This window comes from Pygocentrus nattereri, chromosome 7 (genome assembly GCF_015220715.1).
Source record: "Pygocentrus nattereri isolate fPygNat1 chromosome 7, fPygNat1.pri, whole genome shotgun sequence".
Lineage (NCBI taxonomy): Eukaryota > Metazoa > Chordata > Actinopteri > Characiformes > Serrasalmidae > Pygocentrus > Pygocentrus nattereri.
Window position 1 is genome coordinate 4,948,665 of NC_051217.1, and position 23,836 is coordinate 4,972,500.

Genomic DNA, 23,836 nt, shown 5'->3' on the forward strand with positions numbered 1-23,836 from the left:
TCAAACCAGGTGATGAAAAAAACCCCGAAATACATTCTCTTTGTTGTGAAATAAACATGACTGTGAAAGTCAAGACAGCTGTGGAAAATAACTAGTAAGTTTAAATAATTGTGACAGGCTAACTATGCTAGCATTAGCTTGATTACATGAAAAATAAAACACTACATTGGACCTACCCTAACCAACCTTGACATTAGCTCTGAATATAATTATTGACAACATATTAGGAGGACCATGGGTCAACATTTCCTTGACGAACTGAGTGCTTGAACCCCTCCACTTCCTGGGTGCATTCCAGAAAGCCAGACAACTGTGTGAACTGCCCTATATGTCCCATACCTCTCCTCCTATTAAACAGACTAGAAAGAATTTAGAATGTGTTTGCACTGTATTGTGAAATTAGACCTATGCATTTAACCCACCTGTGCAGTGAAACACCCACATACATGCACGCTAGTGAACACACACACTAGGGGGCAGTGAGCACACTTGCCCGGAGCAGTGGGCAGCCCTATCCACCGCGCCCAGGGAGCAATTGGAGGTTAGGTGCCTTGCTCAAGGGCACTTCAGTCATGAACTGTCAGCCAAGGGGATTGAACCACATGACTGACTAAACTTTCATCTTAAGTTATCTGGTTAAGCGAGAAATCCTGCTTTGTGAAATTCCCCCAGGCCCCCTCTGGGACAGAAAAGTGTCCTGCCAGAACCTTGGACAGCTTTCCTTGACCTTTCCTCACTGGATGAGCAGCAAGCCTTCACTGCTTTCTGCTGCCATTTATCAGATTAGGCAGGAACGCTGAGTCAAATGAAAAAAAAAAAAAAAAAAAAAATGTGGCTCATGTTTTCCACTGTGTTTTTAAGGAAGAGGGCCGCAGGGGTGTTCCGCCGCCACTCAGAAACACACTCATGTGACGGCTCTGATCTGCTCCGCATCCTTCCAGCATGACACAAGACGTCACATGCAGGCTTATCACATGCAGGAGAGAGGATGCATTTAGATTAATATGTGTTTATGCTGCTTGTTTTTCACTGATGTTTTTTCTTCGCTCCTGCTGTTACCGAGAGCGCCTATCTGATCAAGGCAGGGTCTAAATTGACCTGAGCATTTTGAAGAACCCATGTTTCAGCTTCGACTGATTAGGGAATGAAAAATGTATCAGTATTAACATATGGATCTGGAATACAGAGCAATAGATTATGAAAGTGGATCAATATGCATCGTCTACTGTTAATTCGGTAGTGCAGATGTGCAAATATAAAGGGGTCACTGACAAATCAGGCAAAATTTCTTATTAAAAAGGATATGTTTTATATAGGATGTGCATTTTGTATTCTTGAAAATCAATATACTGAAACTTGTTCAATCAAAATACTGAAATTTGTTTCATAGCTTTTATGTTTTGAAATAATTTTAAACAGTGTCATCAATTTTACTACCCAGAAAATGTCAGGTGGCACCAAACATTAATAGAAAATATTATAATTTAAAGTTGTCTACTACTAAAAAATATGTATGAACTAGTCACTGTCTGTCACCAAGAGGGGGGGCGGGGGGGGTTAGGGAGTCAAACCATCTGACCTGCTAAACTAAGCCAGCTTAACCATGACTCAAAAATGACATTTGTTCAATACTTGTGAAATAGCTACTGACCTTGGCCTTGCACCATAAAGGTCGCTTGAGATCTTTATGGTGCACAACCCAGCCTATTCCGTCTTTAAAGCATGAATAAAAGGTCTTTGTTGCCTGTTGTGCTGTATGACATCTGAGTTATGGGAATCAATGATGAGGTAAGTACATTGAAAGCTTCCATTTTGTCAACAACTTGAAGATTTCAAATATAAAACCACGTCAAACTATTTCAAAGTGTAAATGAATAAATTACTGCAAAGGTTTACTTAATCTGCGTATATGGTGGTCGCAACCACCTCACTTTAAGAGCCTATAAGCAATTTTACTGAAACGCTATTCACTTTATTGTATATTGCAGAATAATGTGATATACTTCATGTATCGACTACCTTTCTGATTAAGAAAATAATGAAATTAGACATTAAAAAAAATGTATGACCTAAGTACCAATTGTCTGTATGACAGTTTGAATACAACTTCATTTCCTGTCCCTCTTCACACAGCTAGCCAGTGTACGCTTGAGTCCAGTGTTGCCACCCACTGTCTTCTCCTTTCAGATGGAGCCTTCTAGAAATGTTAGACTTTCTCCTGCTTAAATGACAGCTGTTGGTGCTACTAGCTCAGTCAGGGGCTAAATTTAACTTGTGTCACAGAGACAGCATGAGCAGCCACGGGCCTCACGTACCAGTCTGCCATTTCTGGAAACAGGCCAGGCGGCCTACCCACACACAACACGTACCATGCATTACTAACCCCAAACACATGATTTCAGGAAGCAGACTTTTCAGGGTCCTGTGTGTGTGGAATATTGTATATGATTTCCAAAGTGGACAGGTTAAATAGACGAGGCAACCTGATTCTTTCTCTGCTCATCTGGAAAGAATTTCGAACAAATCACTTGATGGGGAGGCGATTCTGGTCATGTGGCTTCTCCTGGACAAAACACTTAATAATAACAAATACTCTGCAATCCTCACAGGCCACTTCATAACCCCGGCAGATATGATGGCTAACAGCAGGTTTACGTTTACTGATGTTAATCATTTACTACTGCCTTGAGAGAGGCGGAACTCGTGTCTATAAATACTGAGAGGGGGTAAATGTCACATGGTCATGTGTGGGTCATTTTGTAGGCGACTTAACACACAACTGTGTGTGTTTTTGACAGGTGCACCATGGAATTCAAGTCACATGACAGTCATGCACATTCATACATATTTATTACAGGTATTCTGACCACATAAAATACACCCTCCTTTCAGAAGATAACAAATGTCTTTTCTTCTGATGTACATATAACTCTCATTCCTGGCGTGAGTCATTTGTGCAAATTCACCCCAAAAAAAAAGAAACAAAAAGAAATTAAGGTGACTTCTAATCGCTTTTCACATGATCTATTTGTAGGTTTTCCCCTGGAAAGCACATTCAGATTTGACAGTAGGATAAAAGTTGTTCCTGTGAACTGATTGATTTGCAGAAATCAACATTGTTACATAAGCAGGATCTTTCAACCATGCCTGCAAGTTTCATCCACAACAGTATAATGTACCAATCTAGCATTCGCTCTTCAGCTGAGTACATTCACTTAGTCATCATTCTTAAACAAATATAGGTTTGCTCTATTCTTTTTTTGTACAAAGTTTTTACAAAGGTACGTCTGGTGCTGTGATTTATATGGTAGGCACAGTATAAGTTTTCAAAGTGACAAAGCTGTAAAAATGTACAAAAACGACAAACCAAATGAGGGCCGATGGCAGCGCTCGTTCGCTTTGACTAGGACATGAGATGAGGCACTTTTTTCCAGTTCTACAGTCTCTTTCTGTCTAAAGGACATGAAGGACACTTTAGTCAGCAGTTCTAATAAGTTTAAGACAATGCTCTAAGGCACTTCAAAAGCAACTCCAGCTACATACTAAAGTTCACCTTCAGTTACGTTACTGCTCCAGTTACTGTCAAAAGGTAAGACTGCAATAAAACAGAATGACATTTAAAACATGACTAATACTTTTTAGTTAAAATTTCACAGACACCACTTCCATAAGGGATCTGCTCTACAGTGGAGTCTCAGTGGACATAAGAATACCTTTCATCTCGACTGACACACTTCTTCACGTGAGGAGAAGGTGAAGGTCAGAAGTGAACAGTGATCAGGTTCTGAAGTAAGCTGAGATGAGATGATCAGAGTAGTGCTGCTAACAGTGTGAACATCCATGTGTGCATGTGTGTGTTGTTCTTGTGTGGTCCTGCTCTCAGTGTGCGGGGGGCATATGATGGTTTGCTTGTGGTGGACCCAGGAAGCCCATCCTCTGCTTGTTTTTTCTCTGCTCCGTCATCTACACGCACACACGTGCACACACACACACACACACACACACACACACACACACACACACATAGAAAGAAAGAGGCCATTCCATCAATCTGCTCAGCCCTCAGAGGCAAGCTCAGTGCAGTAGAAATATAGAATATAGGGCAAAAATTTCTTTTAGATCTTCAGGTCTTTGAAGTCTGAAAACATGACTCTTGCAGGAATAGAATACATTTTAAAATGTCTTTCATTACAGGAGAGGTAAGTTATAATAAAAAGCTCATTCCAAGAGCATAGACTACACACAGCTCAACATCCATAAAGATCAATCTGTACACAAGAACACTTGGATGGAAAATATGCTTGCAAAAAAAGCAATAAAAATAAGAAGGTTTGGAACATCTAGAACAAGAACTGGAAATACTACATAAGATGAAACCAATTCCACTACAAGCAGTGAACTGCTGATGCTGAAATGCAGCCTCATAAGCTAGACTGTGGATGTTCTGAGAACCTCTGACTTTGACACTAAGAAGCTATTTGACAGATATACAAAAAAAAAAATCAGATAAAGTGAATGTTTGGTAGTTCAAGCTCTGAATTTAGCTTCCCACCAGGCTGATAAAACCACAAGCATAGACAGTGGATAGTGTAAAGTGAGATTTTGAGGCCTGTGGTGAGTTTAGTGTGCAGTTTACATCAGACAGTCTGTGTACTTCCGTGGGAAATTCAGACACTTCAAACAGCAGCATGTGCCAGTAGCTCCAACCCCTATTAGCAAGCTAGCTATTAATACTGAAACACCAAGATAATGACAACTATACAACTCATTTTGCCAAATGACTAGTGAACTTGTTAGAATTAATAGTTGTGTGCAAACCCTAGTGCAAACATGACATGACAAATGGACCAGTATACATTTTGAAAGGCAAATGCTTCAAGCTTTTTTTGTTTTTAGTGACAGGCTTTGGTAACCCAATCTTTTACCTCAGAAACAGTAACTCTACAGGAAAAGGAAAAAAGGGTTCTTATATGTTAATGCAACAAGATTTTATTCCAAGTCACTTGGAACCATTTTCGGTCCATTGGTTTATCATAAAATAAAAGATCAGCTGGTATTTTCAAATGGTATAAAATAAATAAATAAATAAACAAAAATTATCACTAATCTGATTAGCCGTTTTAAAACTCACCAGCCATCTATTTACCCTAAAAAATAGGAGGAGGCTAGCATTATCAGCTAGTATCGTTGGACTTTTAACCTGTCTTATTCTAACTGCACTTCATATAAAAACAAAAGTCTGAATTTGTTTTGTGACTAAAAAGAATGAAGGATAGAACATGATCATGTTATGAAAACCTTATTATGGGATCAGAGATGCAAAGTTTTCATGCACTATGTATACAACTGCAGATCATTTTCTGTGTCAGTGAAGTCAGGTTGCTTGTGGGTTTGCCTAAATATTCATTAAACATGCATGGGGGATCTGCGAGCCGTCAGTAAACACTGCAGAACTGTGCAGTCCTGGAATGTACAGTATGTGCATGGACATGGAGCTCATACTCTGCTGGGCACTTTCGCTGTCCTGCCTGCTCTGGTTGAGCTGTAATTCAGCAGGGCTGTAGCAGAGAGGTGAGGAAGGTCTGTTTAATTAGGCCTGGCCACTGAGACAGAAATCGCTTTAATAAGTTACTTAACATCTAGAATGGCCAGGGGAGTTACAGTCAGGCCTCGGCGCGTGACCACCAGGAATCAAAAGGGCTGCTGGCAGAACTCAACATACAGCCCATCCCCTGCTTACTGGGTATGACTGCCTAACTTGACAGACAGGCTCCACCATAAAGTCAATATCTATATGTATGCTGTTCAATGTTGTCCAAAGAGTTAGCAGCAACCAGGGGTACCTAATATATCAGCAGCTGACAGATAGTCACTGATAAATGGAAAATCTAAATATGTTGTAAATATGAGTGAAAAGGTCTGTGGAGGTTTTCAGCAGAGGAGATTCACACACTCTCACATCAACAGTCACAAAACCCAGCTGGAGATTCTGTGATTCAATTTTGGGGTTCCTAGTGTGTTCTTTTAGCACATTATGGTCTGCTCTCAGGTTATATTTGCTGGGACGGCCTGGCCTGAACAAGCTGGCAATGGTCTTAAATCTTCTCCACTTGTAGATGACCTTGCCAGATTCACAAACATCTACAACTTTCTTTCTGAAGGCCTCGAAGAGCTGTTCTGATCTAGTCATAATGATACAGCACACTCCAATACAAAACAGCAAACCAGAGCAGATATTCTCAGCTTCACCTTATTTCAAATTGATACGATGAAGTAGTGATATATAGGGGAGGGACTTATGTACTTATATTTTCCACATAAAACTGCATTACTGTTTATTTCAATTATATAAAGGATGATAAATATGTTAATTCTAAATGTCACATGTTAAATTATATCACCTTTATCTATCAATACTGTTAAAATGAAGACTTGATATCTGTATTTACAAATTTGTTGAAGAGAGTGTACTTACTTTCATAGAGTGCACTTACTTCTTCATGTGACTGTACATGATCTATTGAGTGTGAAAAGCTAAAGTAATGTTTATTCTTGCTGGAGCTGGCAACAACAAAGCCCAGAAATTCCATTTTGGTGCACCCTTAACAACAACTATCGTGTTGAATGATAATTCCAGAAACAGAAGTAGAGGCAGATTCATGGTTCTGTTTTGCCAAAGTTTTCATAACATCACCCCATTTAAAAACCAGGCCCACTTCTCCCTGCTGGGGATCACTAACAAGGCCAGTGTTGTTTGTGAGGGATCACATGCAGGGCAGGCAGGTGACTGAGGAAACAGGATGCGTCTCCAGAAGCTAGAGTGCTGCAGGGCTCTGGGATGCTCCATTAGCGATGTAGTCAAACAGCAGGGCCTCCCAGGTAGAAGGATATTCTACTGTGAGAGTGATCTATACTTCTCTATGCTCTTTCGTGTGCATTACAAACCTGTTCTACTGAGTGCTGAGGCCTATTGCTCTGGGAGATTAGAGCGTGAGTTGGAGAACTGCAGACTGCAGAGTGATGTGAACGTGTGCCTTACCTGCTCTTTGAGTTCAGCCAGCTGGGCAGAGAGCTGTGATACAAGCGTGACTGTGGTGTCGAGCTTCTCCTGCAGTGAGCGCATTTCATTCTGCTCACTCTCACCCTCACTGCTCACCAGAGACATGGCCCGCATCCGAGGAAACCAGTCCAAATTCTTCTCCTGAGAGAGAGCGAGAGCGAGAGAGAGAGCGAGAGAGAGAGAGAGAGAGCAAGAGACACACAGAGAGATCGAGAGAGCGAGAGAGAGCGAGAGAGAGAGAGAGAGAGAGAGCGAGAGCGAGAGAGAGAGCGAGAGAGAGAGAGAGAGAGAAAGAGAGAGAGCGAGAGACACAGAGAGACAGAGGGAGAGCGAGAGCGAGACACACAGAGAGAGCGAGAGAGCGAGAGAGAGGGAGAGAAAGAGAGGGAGAGAGAGACACAGAGAGAGACACAGAGAGGGAGAGAAAGTTAAATATTAATCAGAAAAAGTGGTAGACGTGCTGCAGAACAAAGTTCTGTAGCACATGTCTGAACCACTGACAGTTTAACACCTTAAACATATTATTCAGTTGTTAATCACTGCAGGTTTTTTAAATCCAAACTGAGGTTTATGTTACACAGTGACTTCCACTGATATGTCTATGTTATGTGTGCATTTAACAGTTTAAAAGCATAAGAAAACATGTTGTATTTGTTTTTTTTTTTTAATATCAATTAAGATGTGATTTTGTCCTTCCATTATCTTGGCTCCCATTACTTAATGGTCTTACTCGTATGACATGAACATTGTGTTTCATATGAGTTCAACTCATAATACAGAATGCTGAACTGTAAAACTGTATATAATAGGGCAGCCAAAACTGGACTAGATAGGAGGGGTAAAGACTGGATTAAACACACCCCACATCACAGGAAAATCTGGACAACGATTTAATGCCAGCCTGAAACTTGGAGACCTTTTGGAATTATTATTATTGGAGTTGCAAAGGGGCCTTAAAATCAGCCTGATTGTCCAGTTGTGCGGGCCAGGCTTAAGGGGTGAAATTATCTAATAATTAACCACAAGACCAGGAACTACAAATGAAGAGATGCCTGACGTCACTTTTCTTTTAAGATAATAATGTCACAGTCTGTCTTTGTGCACAGGCTTACATGCCGTGGATAAATGTTTACTTATTTGTACAAACACTAATGTGACCGTCTATTGTACATGTGAGTATGCGTGCGTATGTGTGTGTGTGAGCAGGGGGTGGATGGACAGTGTGATAAGAAGGAGGTAACACCGAGATGGCTGAGCCACTCATCAGATGCAGTTATGTAAGGTGCTTTTCACAGCCAGGCTGATGTGAGCACTGCAAAGGTGCTGCGAGTTCCAGGATGTGACCATCTTCAGAAGCGGGAACAGAGAGTCGCTTATGCAATCTCACACACAGACAGACAGACACACACACACACACACACACACACACACACACACACAAAAGCATGTACACTCAATTCATACCTTTTGTGACTAAACAAAGATAATTTTTACATTCTCTCACACACATACACACACGCACAGATAAAGGAGCTACTAACATCATGATGCTCTTCTTAATATCATTATCTGGTCTTTTTTTGGATTTCCATGCCAAACCCCCGTGACACAAGTGGAACACTGACTTCCTCTCTCAAGCCCCGCATCTGAACTGCACTGCCACAGGCCCGCTTTCTTTTCCGGCTTTCAGTGTCCAATAAATGGAACATTTACATTAGACGTTTACATGAAAATTGCCCTTCATTAGTTTTGAGCCATGGTGCATTATGGGAACTGAAGTCCACATTAGAGGCATTGAGAGAGGAGGCCTCGAGGGCTGGGTTAAACAGGGACAGGAGAACAGAACGCAGACTGTGACCGCTGATACTAATGAATCGGCCCATTCTGCAGCCCTCACACCCTCAAGATGCCCGAGGACTTGAGGGGGTGGGGTAGGGGGACAAGAAAGGCAAACAACAAAAACAACAGCCTTCTTTCTGCCGGCTCACGAAGGAAAACACAGAGACAGACAGTCGACACAGCTCACGCCAGCATAGTTTAAAATCAAGTCAGTTCTGATTAATTAATTTAACATGGAATACAGCTGTGGTGGTTTTGGGGGTGAACTGCACAAAAGGCTCACATGATAACTCTTGGAATCAGGGTGACAGGCTTTCTGTGAAAAGCTGTCATGTAAGGCAATGAGGAGAAATTAGCAGAAATTTTGCTTTGCTTTCTTTCAGCATTCTGAGAATTTTCTTGGACTGCTAGATAGTGCAGTTCCACAGCTCCCCTTACCCGCCAATTCTTAAAGCTATTTTGGATAACGGAAAATGCAAGCTGGAAGTGCTCTCATATCTTTTTAAGACCTTTTCTGCTTTGTAGGCATCAACTAGCTTTATTTTCAGATCTTCGGGCCAGCTGCTTAGAGAAACCTGTGGTTACTGAAGTAGCCAGAACAGGTGTGAAGAGGTAGAGTCGAGAACTGTTGTTAGCAGACAATTCCTAATGACCATTCTTTACCTGCTTAACCAGTCCTCCTGAGTCAAATAAAGCCAAACATCTTGACTTCTGAGAATTTACAAATGTAAGGATATCAATTTTTGCAAATGCCACAAGTAGCATTTTTTAAAGTTAAGACGATGTAAGGTAAGGTTGTTAATTTCCGTAAGGTAAGGTTGTTAATTGCCGAGGTTGTTAATTTCGCCTCACTTAAAATCAATAAAACATGTAATCCAGGCAGGGGTGCCCAAACTCGTGCATAGAACTGTACCAATAACAGATTAGTATCGGTCAATACTTACAAATGAAGGACTTGGATTGGGATCAGGGGCAAAAAAGGATATGCCTAATTGTTTAGTATGCGGAGCAGCACCTCTGCAGGATTGTCTGGATTTTATCAGGAAGCTCAGATGGATGGTGCTATGCTGCTGAGAGGAGACTGCTGCACAGACTACAATGAGAGTATGAGGGACTGGAAGTCTTCATTAACTTTCACTCCCTTCCACTACTGCAGTAAGCTTGGGCTCTGGGGAGCAGCAAAGGTATTGCGGAAATCCCGCTGAAGACACACACACACACACACACACACGCACACGTGGACGTGGACATGGGAAGTATCTGATAGTAGTTTTAATACATCTTTGAACTGTGAAACATCTGATATAGCCCTTTAATAGCAAGACTGAAGATTTAAGCTTCTCCCAGAGAGCCGCAAAGCATCTTAACTCAAAAGGGACATGAGACCCCACTCTGCATGCCGGAAATTTGTTTGGTACTGAATCATTCCAGAGCCAGCCACTAACTCTACTAATACTGCATTAGTATTTGGGCATCTTTTAACCCTGTGAGCCTTTAAGCTAGCAGTATGCTTAAAACTATTTGGAAGCACTACAAAACCCTTTTCATCAAAAACAAGTTGTGCACTGAGTGCAGCTTGCTTAAAAGATCCCCTAAACACCACATCATTTGAGACCTACCCCTGACTGTGACCATTCTACATGATGTAACATAGTTGCCTGCATCACTACCTGGAGCCTCTAGTGGTGCCAAGATGTGTACTGTAGGCCTGGGTGGTATCTAAAAATAATATTAGTCTTATTATTTCTCAGTATTTTTCCCAAAACAGTGATTATTGCACTTTATACTTCTCCATCGTCTTGTCAACCATCAACAATATCCGATTACATCACCCTACTGCCCAAGCCCAGTGCACAGTGTTTAAGTATATTTCCAACAGTGTGTTCATCAATAGCTCGATTTCATGTCTGAAATCTGTCTGAGGATACTGTCATCTTAAGAGCCCATATGAAGGCCCACACATACATTGGTAAAACACATATTAGTTTCATAGCTGTTTCAAAATTATTTATAGAACTCCACAAGTGATACAGAATGTCTTGCTTTTTTGCCCTAGTTAACAGGTTAGCGTGTTCACACAGCGTGTGCGAGCAGAGCTGCGTCCCAGATGCAGCACAGAAGCCGTGGCACATCTCAAGGACAACTGTCAAGTCTTTTTTTTCCCTTAGAGATAAGTAAATGCAACATGGTGTTTTACAAATTATGTGTATATTAAACAAAGTAAAGCTGGTGATTTGACTCTTTACCCAAGGGGTGACTGTAAAACTTGGTTGCAAATGGCAAGAATAATTGGTATAAGCCCACTGTATGTGTGAACAAGTGCCTCCTTAAAATTAACAATAGGGCTGTGCAATATGGATGCAATATTGCTGTATACTGCAACTGTATATTATTTGCAACACATTAAATATGCTTTTGTGAGTCATTAATGTAACATGTATTGCTCTGTATTACTTTGACCAAAATGCTGGATTATGTGAGGGACTTAATTTATCAAAACGTCCACTGTTGAACTGTGATTGCCTATGTTGACAGCACAGAAGAAAAGGTTTGAGGTCTCATATACATATAGCACACTGTCACAGTCCCACATGAGGGAAATCGAGGCTTGTTTCCCTGTTCGGGGAATTTTAAACAATTTGTTTAGGAACCCTTTTGAAACTACCATATGTGTATAACGTGCAGTGACCTACACATTACTAGAGCAGTTAGCTTAGCTCAGTAAATATTAGCCAGGGATCTGAGTGCTCTGCAGTGTAATGACTGTGTTAAATAGAACTATTTAGTTTTGACGCCTTATGCTAAGTAAACGTTGATGTTAAAAGTATCACTTACCAATCTGATAAACATCGTTTAATTTTAGTGTCACACATCAACAAGTAGTACCACATGCAGAAGGGGGGAAATGGTGGTGCGCTCATGCAGTGATATCACATGAGACAGACACATTTCAATGGCTGATAAAAAGCCTAAAAGTCCAGCCTCCATCAAAGTGCTATTAACACTTGTATGCCAGCTGAACAGACAGACTCCATAATCACAGTCGAGTTTTTGCTCACGTTTTCAATGGAAAAGCACCTACAGCGCACTGTCATCAAACCAGCCCTGGAAATAGCAGCATGATTGCCATAATCAGTTTGATTAGCAGGACCAGGATCAGCATTCACTCCAGCAGTCAGCTACATGCATGTCTACATAAACACAAATGCACAGTTCTTGGCTCCAAGAATTCAGAGTGAGGCTCTCAGGAACTTACAATGAAGGTGCAGAGAGAGAGAGAGAGAGAGAGAGAGAGAGAGAGAGAGAGAGAGAGAGAGAGAGAGAGAGAGAGAGAGAGAGAGAGAGAGAGAGAGAGAGAGAGAGAGAGAACAAATGAGAGAGTGAGAGATATCCCATTGGGAGTCAGTGACCTTTGCACTGTGCGGGTGATCACGAGTCCAGGGGCCCAGCGTCTTCCCCCTCCCCCACCTGCTGCTGCCAACGGTGCATGACGATGGTGTTGCCTAGGAGATGCCTGACTCACTGTGTGATAATGAGTGGCTGGGCAGGGGTGTGTGTGAGTGAGTGTGAGTGTGTCTGAGAGAGAAAGAGAGAGACAGAGTGTGTGTGTGTGTGTGTGTGTGTGTGTGTGTGTGTGTGTGTGTGTGTGTGTGTGTGTGTGTGTGGGACAGGAGAGCACGTGTGAGGAAGGGCTGAGCTATTAGCGGGCCACTTGAGATGGCTTACATAACACTGCTGTGGCTGCTGCAGTACCTGCTCACTCTCTCCAGTCTGTGTGATAATTAACACACTCTCTCTCTCACACACACACACACACACACACACACACACACACACACACACACACCAGTCTCTCATTGTCTCATTGTGTGCGTATGGTGTATGTGGTGTGTTCGCATGCACGCGTGTGTATGTATTCTGCAGAATACACACACACACACACACACACACACACACACACACACACACACACACACACCAGTCTCTCATTGTCTCATTGTGTGCGTATGGTGTATGTGGTGTGTTCGCATGCACGCGTGTGTATGTATTCTGCAGAATACACACACACACACACACACACACACACACACACACACACACCAGTTATATATACTACGAAAAATTTCAAAAATAATGGGAAAACCTCACATCTCACCGGAAAACAATAAAACATTCTTAAATGTACTTAGCATACAACTTTCATATATGCCATTGTAAGATTTATTCATAGTCGTTTTCGATCATTTTAATTGTATCCTTAATTACAAATTTGGTAAAACAAAGAATAAATAAACAAACAAAAAAAAATGAAAACAACTGAGCAAATTGCTTCTTTATTAAGTCAAGATCAGAGACCAGCACTCAGAAATAGCCCTGCAGATTTCTTTGAAAAACAGAACACAAATGACTACAGACATGAGGTTGTGTCTATTCTATACATCAGGCTTACAATTTTTTTCCCAGTGACTTCCAATTTAAGTAAGAAATTAGCACTGCTTTTTCAGTGTTTAGATCTGTCACATCTTAACAGCTTACATAAAAGCCTTACTGTGTGAAGTGACAATTTATCTCCCACACTAACAATATGAGACATCCACCCACCATAACACTGTTCATATACGTATGAACTCATATTCTACACATTAAACAAGCAAAAAAACTATGTTTTCTCTTTTCATCTTCTATACCTACTTAAGACAACCCACCAGGTCATTCCACTGAAGTTTCTTACTTTTGCAAAGCAAAAGTTAGCATATGGGAGAACTTCAGCACTAAAGAAGGCAAAGTATGTGCAAATGTAGAACCAGTTAAAGAGGAATTCCCATGGTTTTCCTACATTTCTGTATAATTTAATGGTTGAGATGTAAACAATGTCATCCAGAGTGGTTTGACTGTAAATGGTTCATTGTAGAGAAACTTGCCAGTTTGGATATATTTAGAGCAGTATAGGAACCAGAGGTCATAATGTTTACAACATCAGTAGCCATTTATTTGCTAACCAAAACAACTAGTGAATCTACTCATGTCTTTTGAAGGTAATAATGATAAAGGAGTTGTAAAAATTCTTTGGGTACTTTTTTGCCTTACAATAACCTACATGTACCACTCCACCTTATTTCTTTTAAAGCTATTGTAAAACAATGTGGCTTATGTGGTTAATGGGACTTTTTCATGTAATAACTTTTCTCTGAGGTAGCTTTAAGCCACACTTCAGATGTCTGGTTCACCACCACAGTGAACTTTCCCTAGAGCAGTGCATTTCACATTAAACCAATTTGAATGGCTTTGTTGACATCCTAACTGCATAATTATGCATACATTTTGAAAAATCAATAGACTTCTTTAGGATAAATACTGAATAGCAACACAATTCTACTTCTGAAAGCAGCAACTAGTCGATTAAAAGATGTCATTTTCAATCCCCACAGAACAGGCTGACAAGTAAGGAGTGAGTTAATCTCATTCTCTCCAGACCTTCATTCACTAGCATAAGATCAGCTACCTCTTTAAGCAGTGATTAATCACCAGGACACGTACGCATGGTGAGACGGCATGAGCAGGTCATGCGTGTACACATGCACACACAGCTTTTACTGCACATATATGCATATTCAGCTACTTGCAGCATAATAGAAGTGTATTAATACATAGAGGTAGCATCTTGTTTTGTCTGCTGCATTAATAGTTAGGCTCATGAAGAGAACATTAAAAAATCCCTGCAAATGTGGCGGTTTACTAAAACCTGTCTGAAAACACACATTATTACACTACCCATTAACAGAGAGTGTTTTAATATGCAATATTCAATAAATGATTTTGTATGATACTGATAATGATTTTTTTAAATGGCTTGTATGATACTACAACTGAGTGTTATGTTACATATCTAGCAAGTTTGAATTCAAAAAAGAAATTAAAATGATTAAAATACTACTCAAACAGTTGATCAGACCTAATATTCAGATGAGCATGTATACTTGATAGCACTCCCAGACCGCTTCATTACTGAAGCAGGAAAACACAAAACACAATGGTACAAACAGGAAGTGAAATGGGCTCTACATACGCAGGTCATGTTGTAAACTACCCCTGCTATCTCTGTGGTTAAAAAAAATAAAAATATTACCCAGCTTTTATACAGATGGACAAAGGATGAACAGACAAACAAATGACCTGACAAACAGACAGACAGATGGACAGACAAAAGAAATGGATGTAGGGATAAATGAACAAACAGATCACAGACAGACAGATAAGGAAGTTTGATAGATCACAGTTTTGCTTACTAGGCTAGTTTGTGTGCATTGTTAGCTTTCTTTTTCTGCTGCCAACAGAGAGACCATAGGGAAACACAATTTTGTTAACGCTGTGTTGGTGGGACAAATCATATTTTTGTGATCCTGCTTTTATAATCACTTGTCACCCAAGATTAGAACTGCCCAATTTACATCAAAAGGGGAGAAGTTTGGCAAAACACATGGGTCATGAAATGGGTACTGGAAAGCTTTTCACTACTGCTAACATGATGCTATTGTCATTAGCCAGTCTATTGGAATTCCTATGTAATATCAGTCACTCTGGATAAGAATGTCTGCTAAACGTTGTAAATGTTAAACGTATGTTGGAGTTTTACGGACTCTCTGATGATGCATCGAATGTTAATAATTATTCATAATTGCTGTTTACAAGCTATTTCTTTCCCCTTTACAAAGCAAGCTGGTTCTGAAGAGCAACAGCATTCCTGTATTAATAGATAAACATTTTAAGAATCATGGCAAGCAAACTTGAACACAGTGCAAAAGCTCAAGAGAATTAAGATGTGAAGATTTTTGGAGATGTTTCTGGAGAAAAAGGTTAGTCTGGAGCCCTAGCGTCCTCAAACTTTTGATGGCTAGCGTGTCCGTGTGTAAACGCACAGGATCAAACTGAAGAAGGGACAAACCACAGAAAAGGAATTCAGTCATTTTATGCCAAACGTCAGTGACTGACCTTGATCATCTGGGCCACGTAGCTTTCAGGACCTGTGTACTCAGTGGGGTCCTTCACTCGCACCAACACCAGGAAATACAGGTAGTGCCACATGTTGTGCTCAGACTTGATGTGCTCCTCGAAAGACACTGTCTTGTTGTCAAACTTGTCTCTCTCGAGTCCTGCAAGAGTGCACAGACCACTCATCAAAACACCAAAAACAACCCAATGCTGCTTCACTGACAGGTTTTCTGTTACCACACAGGTCAGTCTGCTTTAGTTTCAGCTTCAGCTTCAATCTGTCATAGCTACATAGCCATGATTCACAAACGTAACTACAACCACTACAGGTGCAGCCAACCAACCATGGTCAATTTATTATAGACAAATTATTATTATTACTGTATGTGATTAAGTCATTGCATAATTAGTTACATAGCTAGTTATGTACTGCATTACATTTACATTTGATGTAAATTCTCTATCAAGGGGTTTGTGTTTGCACTTTCAACTTTCTGTTTCACAATGTTAAAAAAAAAAAAAAACATGAGTAAAAAAAAGAAAAGATTCTGTGTGGCTCAATTAACTAGGGAGAGTGTTGCTTTACCAGCAGTGGTCTGCAGCAATCACTTAGCACCAAATAATAGTAAATCAAGGATTCCCAGCTACAGCAGCGTCATGACTCCTGACCCCTATGAGGCTGTATGAACAGTGAGTGAGATTTGAGGAAGGCAGCAATGGAGGTACATAAAGCTGGATTTTATTTTTGAAAAAACTGAAAACTGAAATGAAAAGGAATGAAATGAGCCTTAAACCATCCACTGTGCCTGTGAAGAGATTCTGCAATAAGCCTTATAAATGTTTGTTTTCTCCGCTCCTATCCACAAAATGATAACTGAAGTTGAACTTACTAGTTAATTACTGTTAATATAAGTTAGTTGATATTGCGACTGCCATCCTAATTGTGTCAACTGTGCAGGTTCAGACCGAACTTTTGCTAGTAATGTTAGTCTGCGTCTGCATCCGTCAGTGTTATTTTGACAACTTTCCAGTCTTGAGACCTACCACAGATGAAGCAGCTGGTCTTCAGAACCTCCTCTTTGCCCTGCTTCTCACTCCTCAGGTCAGCAAACGTGTCGATGATCACACCAAAGATGAGGTTCAGCACAATGATGATGACAATGAAGAAGAACAGCAGGTCATACACCACACGAGCTGCAAACATAGGCTCCTACCGAGGGTGAGGATGAGTGAGGTACAAAATGAGAGGAGGTGGATTTTGTGCTCATATACTTCTTTAAGGTTTTAACAGTAGCCTAGACCAAGTACACACCCATGATTAAGCAAACGCACACAAACTATCCAAAAACAAATTCCATTTACATTTCTCTGCGTTGTTTGTGAGCCCCTTTTCACTTTGTTCTTTAATGGTCAGGACCCCTACAGGACTACCACAGAGTAGGGCAGCTCAATTATGGCAAAAATTATAATCATGATTATTTTGGTCAATATAGAGATCATGTTTATTTAACATGATTACTCACTGAATTTGGACACACCATGCATTTTTTAACTTAAATTTTAAAATCTACATACATACATTACAAATGGTAGCTGGAGCTTTTGAAGTTACTTTTTGAAGTTGTGCACAAAACTAAGGCATATGGTGTTCACACAAAAGCAATGATATTTAAATCCATTTACATTTACAGTGTGTAGAAATACAAATACACAATAGACACATTACAGTAGCAAGTTTTAGGCTGAATGCTTTTACTGGTACAAGTTTTCAAAAAAAATTGTGCTTTTGCTTTGAAGGAATGTTGTCTCTTACGTCTTTCGAGGGCTTGCGAAGAATGTCAGCGATGCCGCCTCCGTTCCGCAGCCCATGGTTCAACACCGTTACAATACACATGAGCAGAGTTTCACATACTCGTTCCATTTCTTCCTCATCCTCTTTCTCCCCTGGAGAACAGACAGACACACACTCACACGTACGAATATTTTGAAAGGTATTTGTTTATATATAAGTTTACTGTGTAAATAAAGTCAGACAAAGCAGCGTAAATGTCATCTCAAATTAGCTTGTTACACTGCTTGAAATATGAATTGTATGACTTGCAAAGAATCATAGCTGACCAAGTACTTTTTAAAGATCCAGTTCAGAAAGAAAGATGGGAGTAAGACGAGAGTTGTACAGCTGAATGAGATAAAGATGGACAAAGATATAAAACCTGGTAGTATTAAAATATGGAAGGTGAAGGAATGAAAGGGGGGGGGGCAGGAGTGGAGAGACAGTGAGAAAGAGGGAGAGAGAGAGAGAGAGAGAGAGAGAGAGAGAGAGAGAGCGAGAGAGAGAGAGAGTGTGGGAGTGAGAGAGAGAGGGAGAGAGAGTGAGAGCACGTGTGGGCACCCAGATGCACAGGTGATCTACAGAGACTCAGAGGCCCTCAGAATAAAGAACATGAGTCATCCCCTCACACACTCACTCAAACACATACACTCAGGTCATCGCCTCAGCAACACTGCAGAATTTTTCACTCTATAACCTCAGTGACCAGAGACAGATGACAGACCCTCATACACAGACAGAGAGAGACGCACACAACACAAAAATGGGGAACCACTGTAGTGTCACGTGGGGAAAAAAATACTTGACTGTCCCAGCAGTGCAGGAGATCGGCACAGAGCCACAGAACATTTTCAACATCTTTCTCTCTTTTGAATCCGCTCAATCCTTTTGAAGCTCACTCCAGTCCAATTCTCAAAACTGTACATGCTACAAAGCTGTCTATAGCTTAATGAACGGCATTACTGCTTCTGCTCGTGATTATATTAAGGAAATTTAACTGCAGCTATTATGACTTTGCCCAGTGTCCACATGTTGACTCTTTTGTCATGCAGTGACACCAAACTAGAGCAAAATTCAGGCTGCAGCTTGGCCTAATACTACTCCACTAAGTTAGGACCTTGAAACTCACGCACACAGCTCCACAAATAGATTTACTCCTGTTTATTTACTAGTGTCAGTGCAAGTAAAAATAATATAAAAATGATGATTGTTTCCTATAAGGCCTACCCCAATTTAACCAGTCAGGAAAAATACAGCATAAAGGCAAGAAGACAGTGAAGTATGAGTTAATAGCTCATTAGTACTGTTTGCTTACCAAAGTTAGAAAGAGAAGAGGCTCCAGGGCAGCCCTCCAGCACACAGCTCATAGGGTCTGCAACCTCGTTCACCTTCACCCTCTCTGACACATGAATCAGCGAAAAAGCATGCGTTAGTATTACTGAGAAACAGCTCCTCCATCTCCACACTCAATCCCATAAGACAAGTGAAAGTTTTGGTGACATCAAGTGTTACACCTTGCTGCTGTTGTGTCTCGTTTTGTGTCATGTTGTGTCATTTTTGTCATTTTTCAGTTTTGTCATTTTTCAGTTTCAAATTTCATGATAAATGGACCAAAAGAAACAAGCCAGACTTATTTGGAAAAACGTCTGGTTCCATTGAAGTATTTTCTTTCTCCTATAAAGTTATCATTTTGGAGATTTTGTTCAGACAACGGCGATGAACTTACGAATGAATGAATGAATGAATGAATAAACAAACAAATAAATAAACAAAAACAAATAAATAAGTACATGTTTTCTTTGTCAATAATACAATAAAATAACATTAATTCTTAGGAGTTGAGTTATTATCGTTTTATTATCGTTTGTTTTCCTATTAATATTGTTAGCCTATTAAAATGACAAAAACAGGGGAAAAAAGGTTTATTTTTGGCAAAACAAGTTTGTATACACCACATCCAAATCATCTTAAAATGTCTTCTTTTGTAAGTATGAGGACATGTGCTATAGATTCATAGGTTCTCTATGTAATTTCTAATTACACCAGGCTTATGTTTTCATCGGTTTTAACTGTGACTTCTAAGCGTTAAAAACAAACCAGGTTTATTTTACGGTGTGATAACTAATAAACTGAAGTTATAACTGCTGCACATGTTTTTGTCATATGGGTAGTCAATGAATGGAAGTTATTTTGGATAAACAAATAGTTTTTATTTACTGTGATACTGTTTTCCTGATAAACTGGTCTGTATTATATTGAGTTTTGTATGCTACCAAAGAGACATTCATATTAACATTTTTAAAATCTTGGTGTCACCATTTCATGGAATGACAAATTCAGGCTTTATCCAACCATTTCATTTTTTTCCTTGTGTACACACAGACACGGTGGCGGTGCAGGAAGAGGATGTTCCAGTTCATACACAATCATGCATGTGCACAGTATATGTGCCTGCGTGTGTGGGTGTGTGCTTGCTCCTGCTGTCCCTAATGCCAGAGCTGTGGAGCACAGTGCACAGATGAGGAGATTACATAAGGGAGTGTGGCCACTGCTGCGTTACACAACAGGTGCACATGTGCTAGCAGGTCTCTCAGTCTCACAATCCAGCAAAACACACACGCACACATACACACACACACACGCTAACATGTCTGCATGTGTGCAATTCCAACACAAGGGACGACGCACAACACATGGGATGTCACCAATAGCACGGCACGCAGCTGGAGTGCACAGGGGGTCACAGCTCTTACACTACACTGTTTTACATTAAACCTTAATATTTTGTAGGAATTATTTCTCACTCATAGATTGTGGGGAAAAATATAAGAAATTTTGTCAAAAATGCAGATTCAGAATTTCCAATCAATATTACATTTGTGTTTATAAGCACATGTGGTGATGATTTATTATTATGATTTAAATTTAATGAAAGTTTATGTACCCGCGACCCTGACGGAGAAGCGGCTTAGAAAATGGATTTATTGGATGGATGGAAAGTTTATGTACCCAGTCTTTTGTGGAAAGAGAAAAACATCCTTTACATTTCTAACACATTTACATCATTTCTTGACATCAAAACAGACAGAGAAAGTCCACAGACAAACCTGTCAAAATAAAACATAAAATCAAATGTGCATGTAGTTCATTAGGCAGCCAGTTTGCATGTGCGGAAATGAATATTTAATATCATGATTTCAAGATTCTTTTTGTGCATATCCAAATACTGGGCTCTCTATAAAGGCACAGCCATCTTCATTCATTTCTTATATTGTTTTTTTAATGGTCTTAATGAAGACTGCTGTGCTGTGCCGAGGTGAAAATTTACCATCAAGATGTCACAATTCTTTTTGTGTATCTCTAAATATTGTGCTTTGTATAGTGTAACAGCAAACTTCATAAATCTCGAACTCTGTTTTTCCAATGGTCTTAAAAGACTGGTGAAACAGCAACTTGTTGGCCTAAAATGCCTAAAATTCAAAATGACCCTAATAATAATTTTGTGTGCTGAATGTCACAATATACTGTATTACTGAATGTCAGCACACATCTAGTAACTAGCTGATTCATTAGGTAGCATTTAATATAAGTGGTATTATTAGATAATTAATTATCTAGTAGCTATAAAGCTAATAGCACCTATATAATTCATCATGTAATGAATGGAAAAACAACAATAATTACAACTAGACTTCTAAGGGTTAACAAACACTAGTATTATAGACTTCAGGTTGGAACCAGAGTGCTTACTGGAAATACATCTTCTTGCCATAAACAGATTATAATAAAAACAATAGAGTTCTAATAAAAATAATGAGTAATCTGGTTTGCTACAGTTGGTACATACTCTGTGCAAGGAGGGGGTCTACAGGCATCAGGAAGTCTTGTTTGAGAAAAAGGAAGCCCACGATGGAGAAGAGGTACACCAGGATAATGGCCAGTACAGCGGTGAGAAAGATGGAGCGTCCATTCTTCGTCACACTCCTCATCACATTCAGCAGAGTCTCCTCTCTGCGTACCAGATCAAACAACTACAGAGAGATAGAAACTATTTGTAAGGATCTGAGAAATAGAGCATGATATGAAGATAAAATCGTTATGATAAAACTACTGTTCGACAACTAAAGTAATGACAACACAAATTATTGTGTGGCAGTCTGCAGAAACCCTTTGGAGCTTGCAGAAAAGAAAATTTTGTCAAAAATGATTTTTTTTAATATGTTAAGTGTGTATTTTCAAAATTATGTTTCAAGACTGACTTCTATGTACCAGTATGCTGTAGAAGAACTCATGCACGAAGAGGCCGAGCATGCAGACAATGACGTAGGTGACGTGGAGGAGGAAGAACACGTCCATGATGACTGCTTTGTAGCCCCGTGTGAACGTGCCTTGGTTCCCCACAAAACTCACCAGGAACACAATGTTATTCAGCAGCTGAGAAGAGAAATCAGATTCTGAGGAAAGCACACTCAGTCAAGACCAAGAGAGTTTAAAAAAGCAAAGTAACTTGTTACAAAATCTTCCTAAATAAGACATGAGACTTGTCTGTGCCCTGATCGCTCGACAGTCTGAGAATCTTTCAAAACAGTAAAAGTATATATGCAATATATGAAGTCTTACATTGGCTGCCCCAAGCAGTAGCAGGGTGGGACCTAAGCCTATGGTGTATATGGAGCGGAGGATGACTGTGACCAGAAAGGCCAGGATGCCCCCTTGTCTGGGCAAGATGAATAGCAAGGATGTGCTCACTGCTACGGCAACCCACAGCAGAACAGACAGGAAGGGGGGCAGGACACCTGGAAGACACAAACAAACACCCATCAGAGTCATGCTGCGAAGTGAAGAAATGCACAAAACATCACATCGTCTTGTAAACGCAATCATCAGCGCCTTTTCTGAACAGTGAAGAAGCTTTTAGTGCTTGAACGAATACATAATCTACTGCGAATAGTGGGGAGGGTTTAGTGCTTTTGCAGTTTCTCTCTTGACAACCCCTTCAGGAACACTCAAATTCTTCTCATTACGTAGATGAAGTTGGGATTTGGTTGTTCAAAGATATTAAGGGGAAAAGAGAACGTACCTTCATCTTCATCATCCCCAAATGGGTAGAAGAGAGCTACAGCAAGGTTGACCAACACAGCCATGTTAAAGGAGATACTGCCCCACAGAGAGATATGCTTCGATACCCAGAACAGAGCAACATTATCTATGTGCACATACAAACACAAACAGAACAAGTTAATCCTCTTTAATTACAGGCTAATTATTAAGTTACTAATTTTTAGTTACTACTGCAAATTATGCTTTGACGAATGTGAAATTAATATGCAAGTTATGTATGTACCTACGTACATGTCCTTGCATTTTAAAGGGTCAAATGCAAACAAACACAATTTTAACTGAGAGTCTTTTGTCTTTCATGGAAGTAATAATGACATACTCCTCATTTTCTTTTGCCACCACATCTCATTGTAGAGGTCCTCAAACTGCTGGAAGAAGTGGTTGACCTTGCTGCCCTGGTCATCCCTCTCTGTACTGGTGAAGACTCGCACTTTGGACTCCTCCGTCAGGTACTCGCAGATGCTCGGCACTGGGAACACAATCTGCTCCATGGTGCGGTCATGACGCACAATCTGAGACCAAATCACTCACATCAGTGATCAGTTCCAACCAGTTGGGAATCAGACTGCACTTTTTAGATCACTCAGAGAGAAGAGGCCATTGACAAAGTAAAAGTTCAAAACGTCTTTGTAGCCCTGCATGATTAACTCCACACCATTAGCTCAGCATCTGGACTGACAGCACAGCCATTAAAAGATCTAAACTAATGAAACAGTGACCAGTAATGTTTTCTCTGATTTTCCACAGAAAAGACCATTTCTTCATGAACTGGAAATGCGTGTGTGCGTACCTCGATCTGAGCAGTGTGTTTGGCATAGTATCTTAGCGATTCCTCTCCCTCGATGTCCGCATCCGAGCCGGGCTTCAGACTCTGCTGCAGCGCTTTTCTGTGCCGTGCCAACTGGAAATCAACAACACTGATTTAAAACATAACACACTTCAGGTCAGGCCAAGTACCTTCCTAACACTTTCCATTTACTCTATAAGGAACGTCT

The 23,836-nt window shown here is 40.3% G+C and overlaps 1 protein-coding gene across 3 annotated transcripts in view; it reads right to left on the reverse strand.

Annotated features, from left to right (window-relative positions):
• Positions 1-2,833: 2,833 nt before the first annotated feature.
• itpr2 (inositol 1,4,5-trisphosphate receptor, type 2) overlaps positions 2,834-23,836 on the reverse strand; it is a 94,001-nt gene continuing 72,998 nt past the window's right edge. For all 3 annotated transcript variants that reach the window (XM_017690590.2, XM_037539905.1, XM_017690580.2), the window contains 12 exons: positions 23,632-23,742; positions 23,161-23,353; positions 22,801-22,926; positions 22,341-22,516; positions 21,990-22,154; positions 21,568-21,751; positions 19,036-19,119; positions 17,703-17,833; positions 16,934-17,099; positions 15,890-16,050; positions 7,040-7,201; positions 2,834-3,963 (listed from right to left, as the gene is read on the reverse strand). In XM_017690590.2, the coding sequence (XP_017546079.1) occupies positions 3,880-3,963; positions 7,040-7,201; positions 15,890-16,050; positions 16,934-17,099; positions 17,703-17,833; positions 19,036-19,119; positions 21,568-21,751; positions 21,990-22,154; positions 22,341-22,516; positions 22,801-22,926; positions 23,161-23,353; positions 23,632-23,742 (1,743 nt within the window). In that variant the 3' untranslated portion in view covers positions 2,834-3,879. The remainder of the gene's footprint in view (positions 3,964-7,039; positions 7,202-15,889; positions 16,051-16,933; positions 17,100-17,702; positions 17,834-19,035; positions 19,120-21,567; positions 21,752-21,989; positions 22,155-22,340; positions 22,517-22,800; positions 22,927-23,160; positions 23,354-23,631; positions 23,743-23,836) is intronic.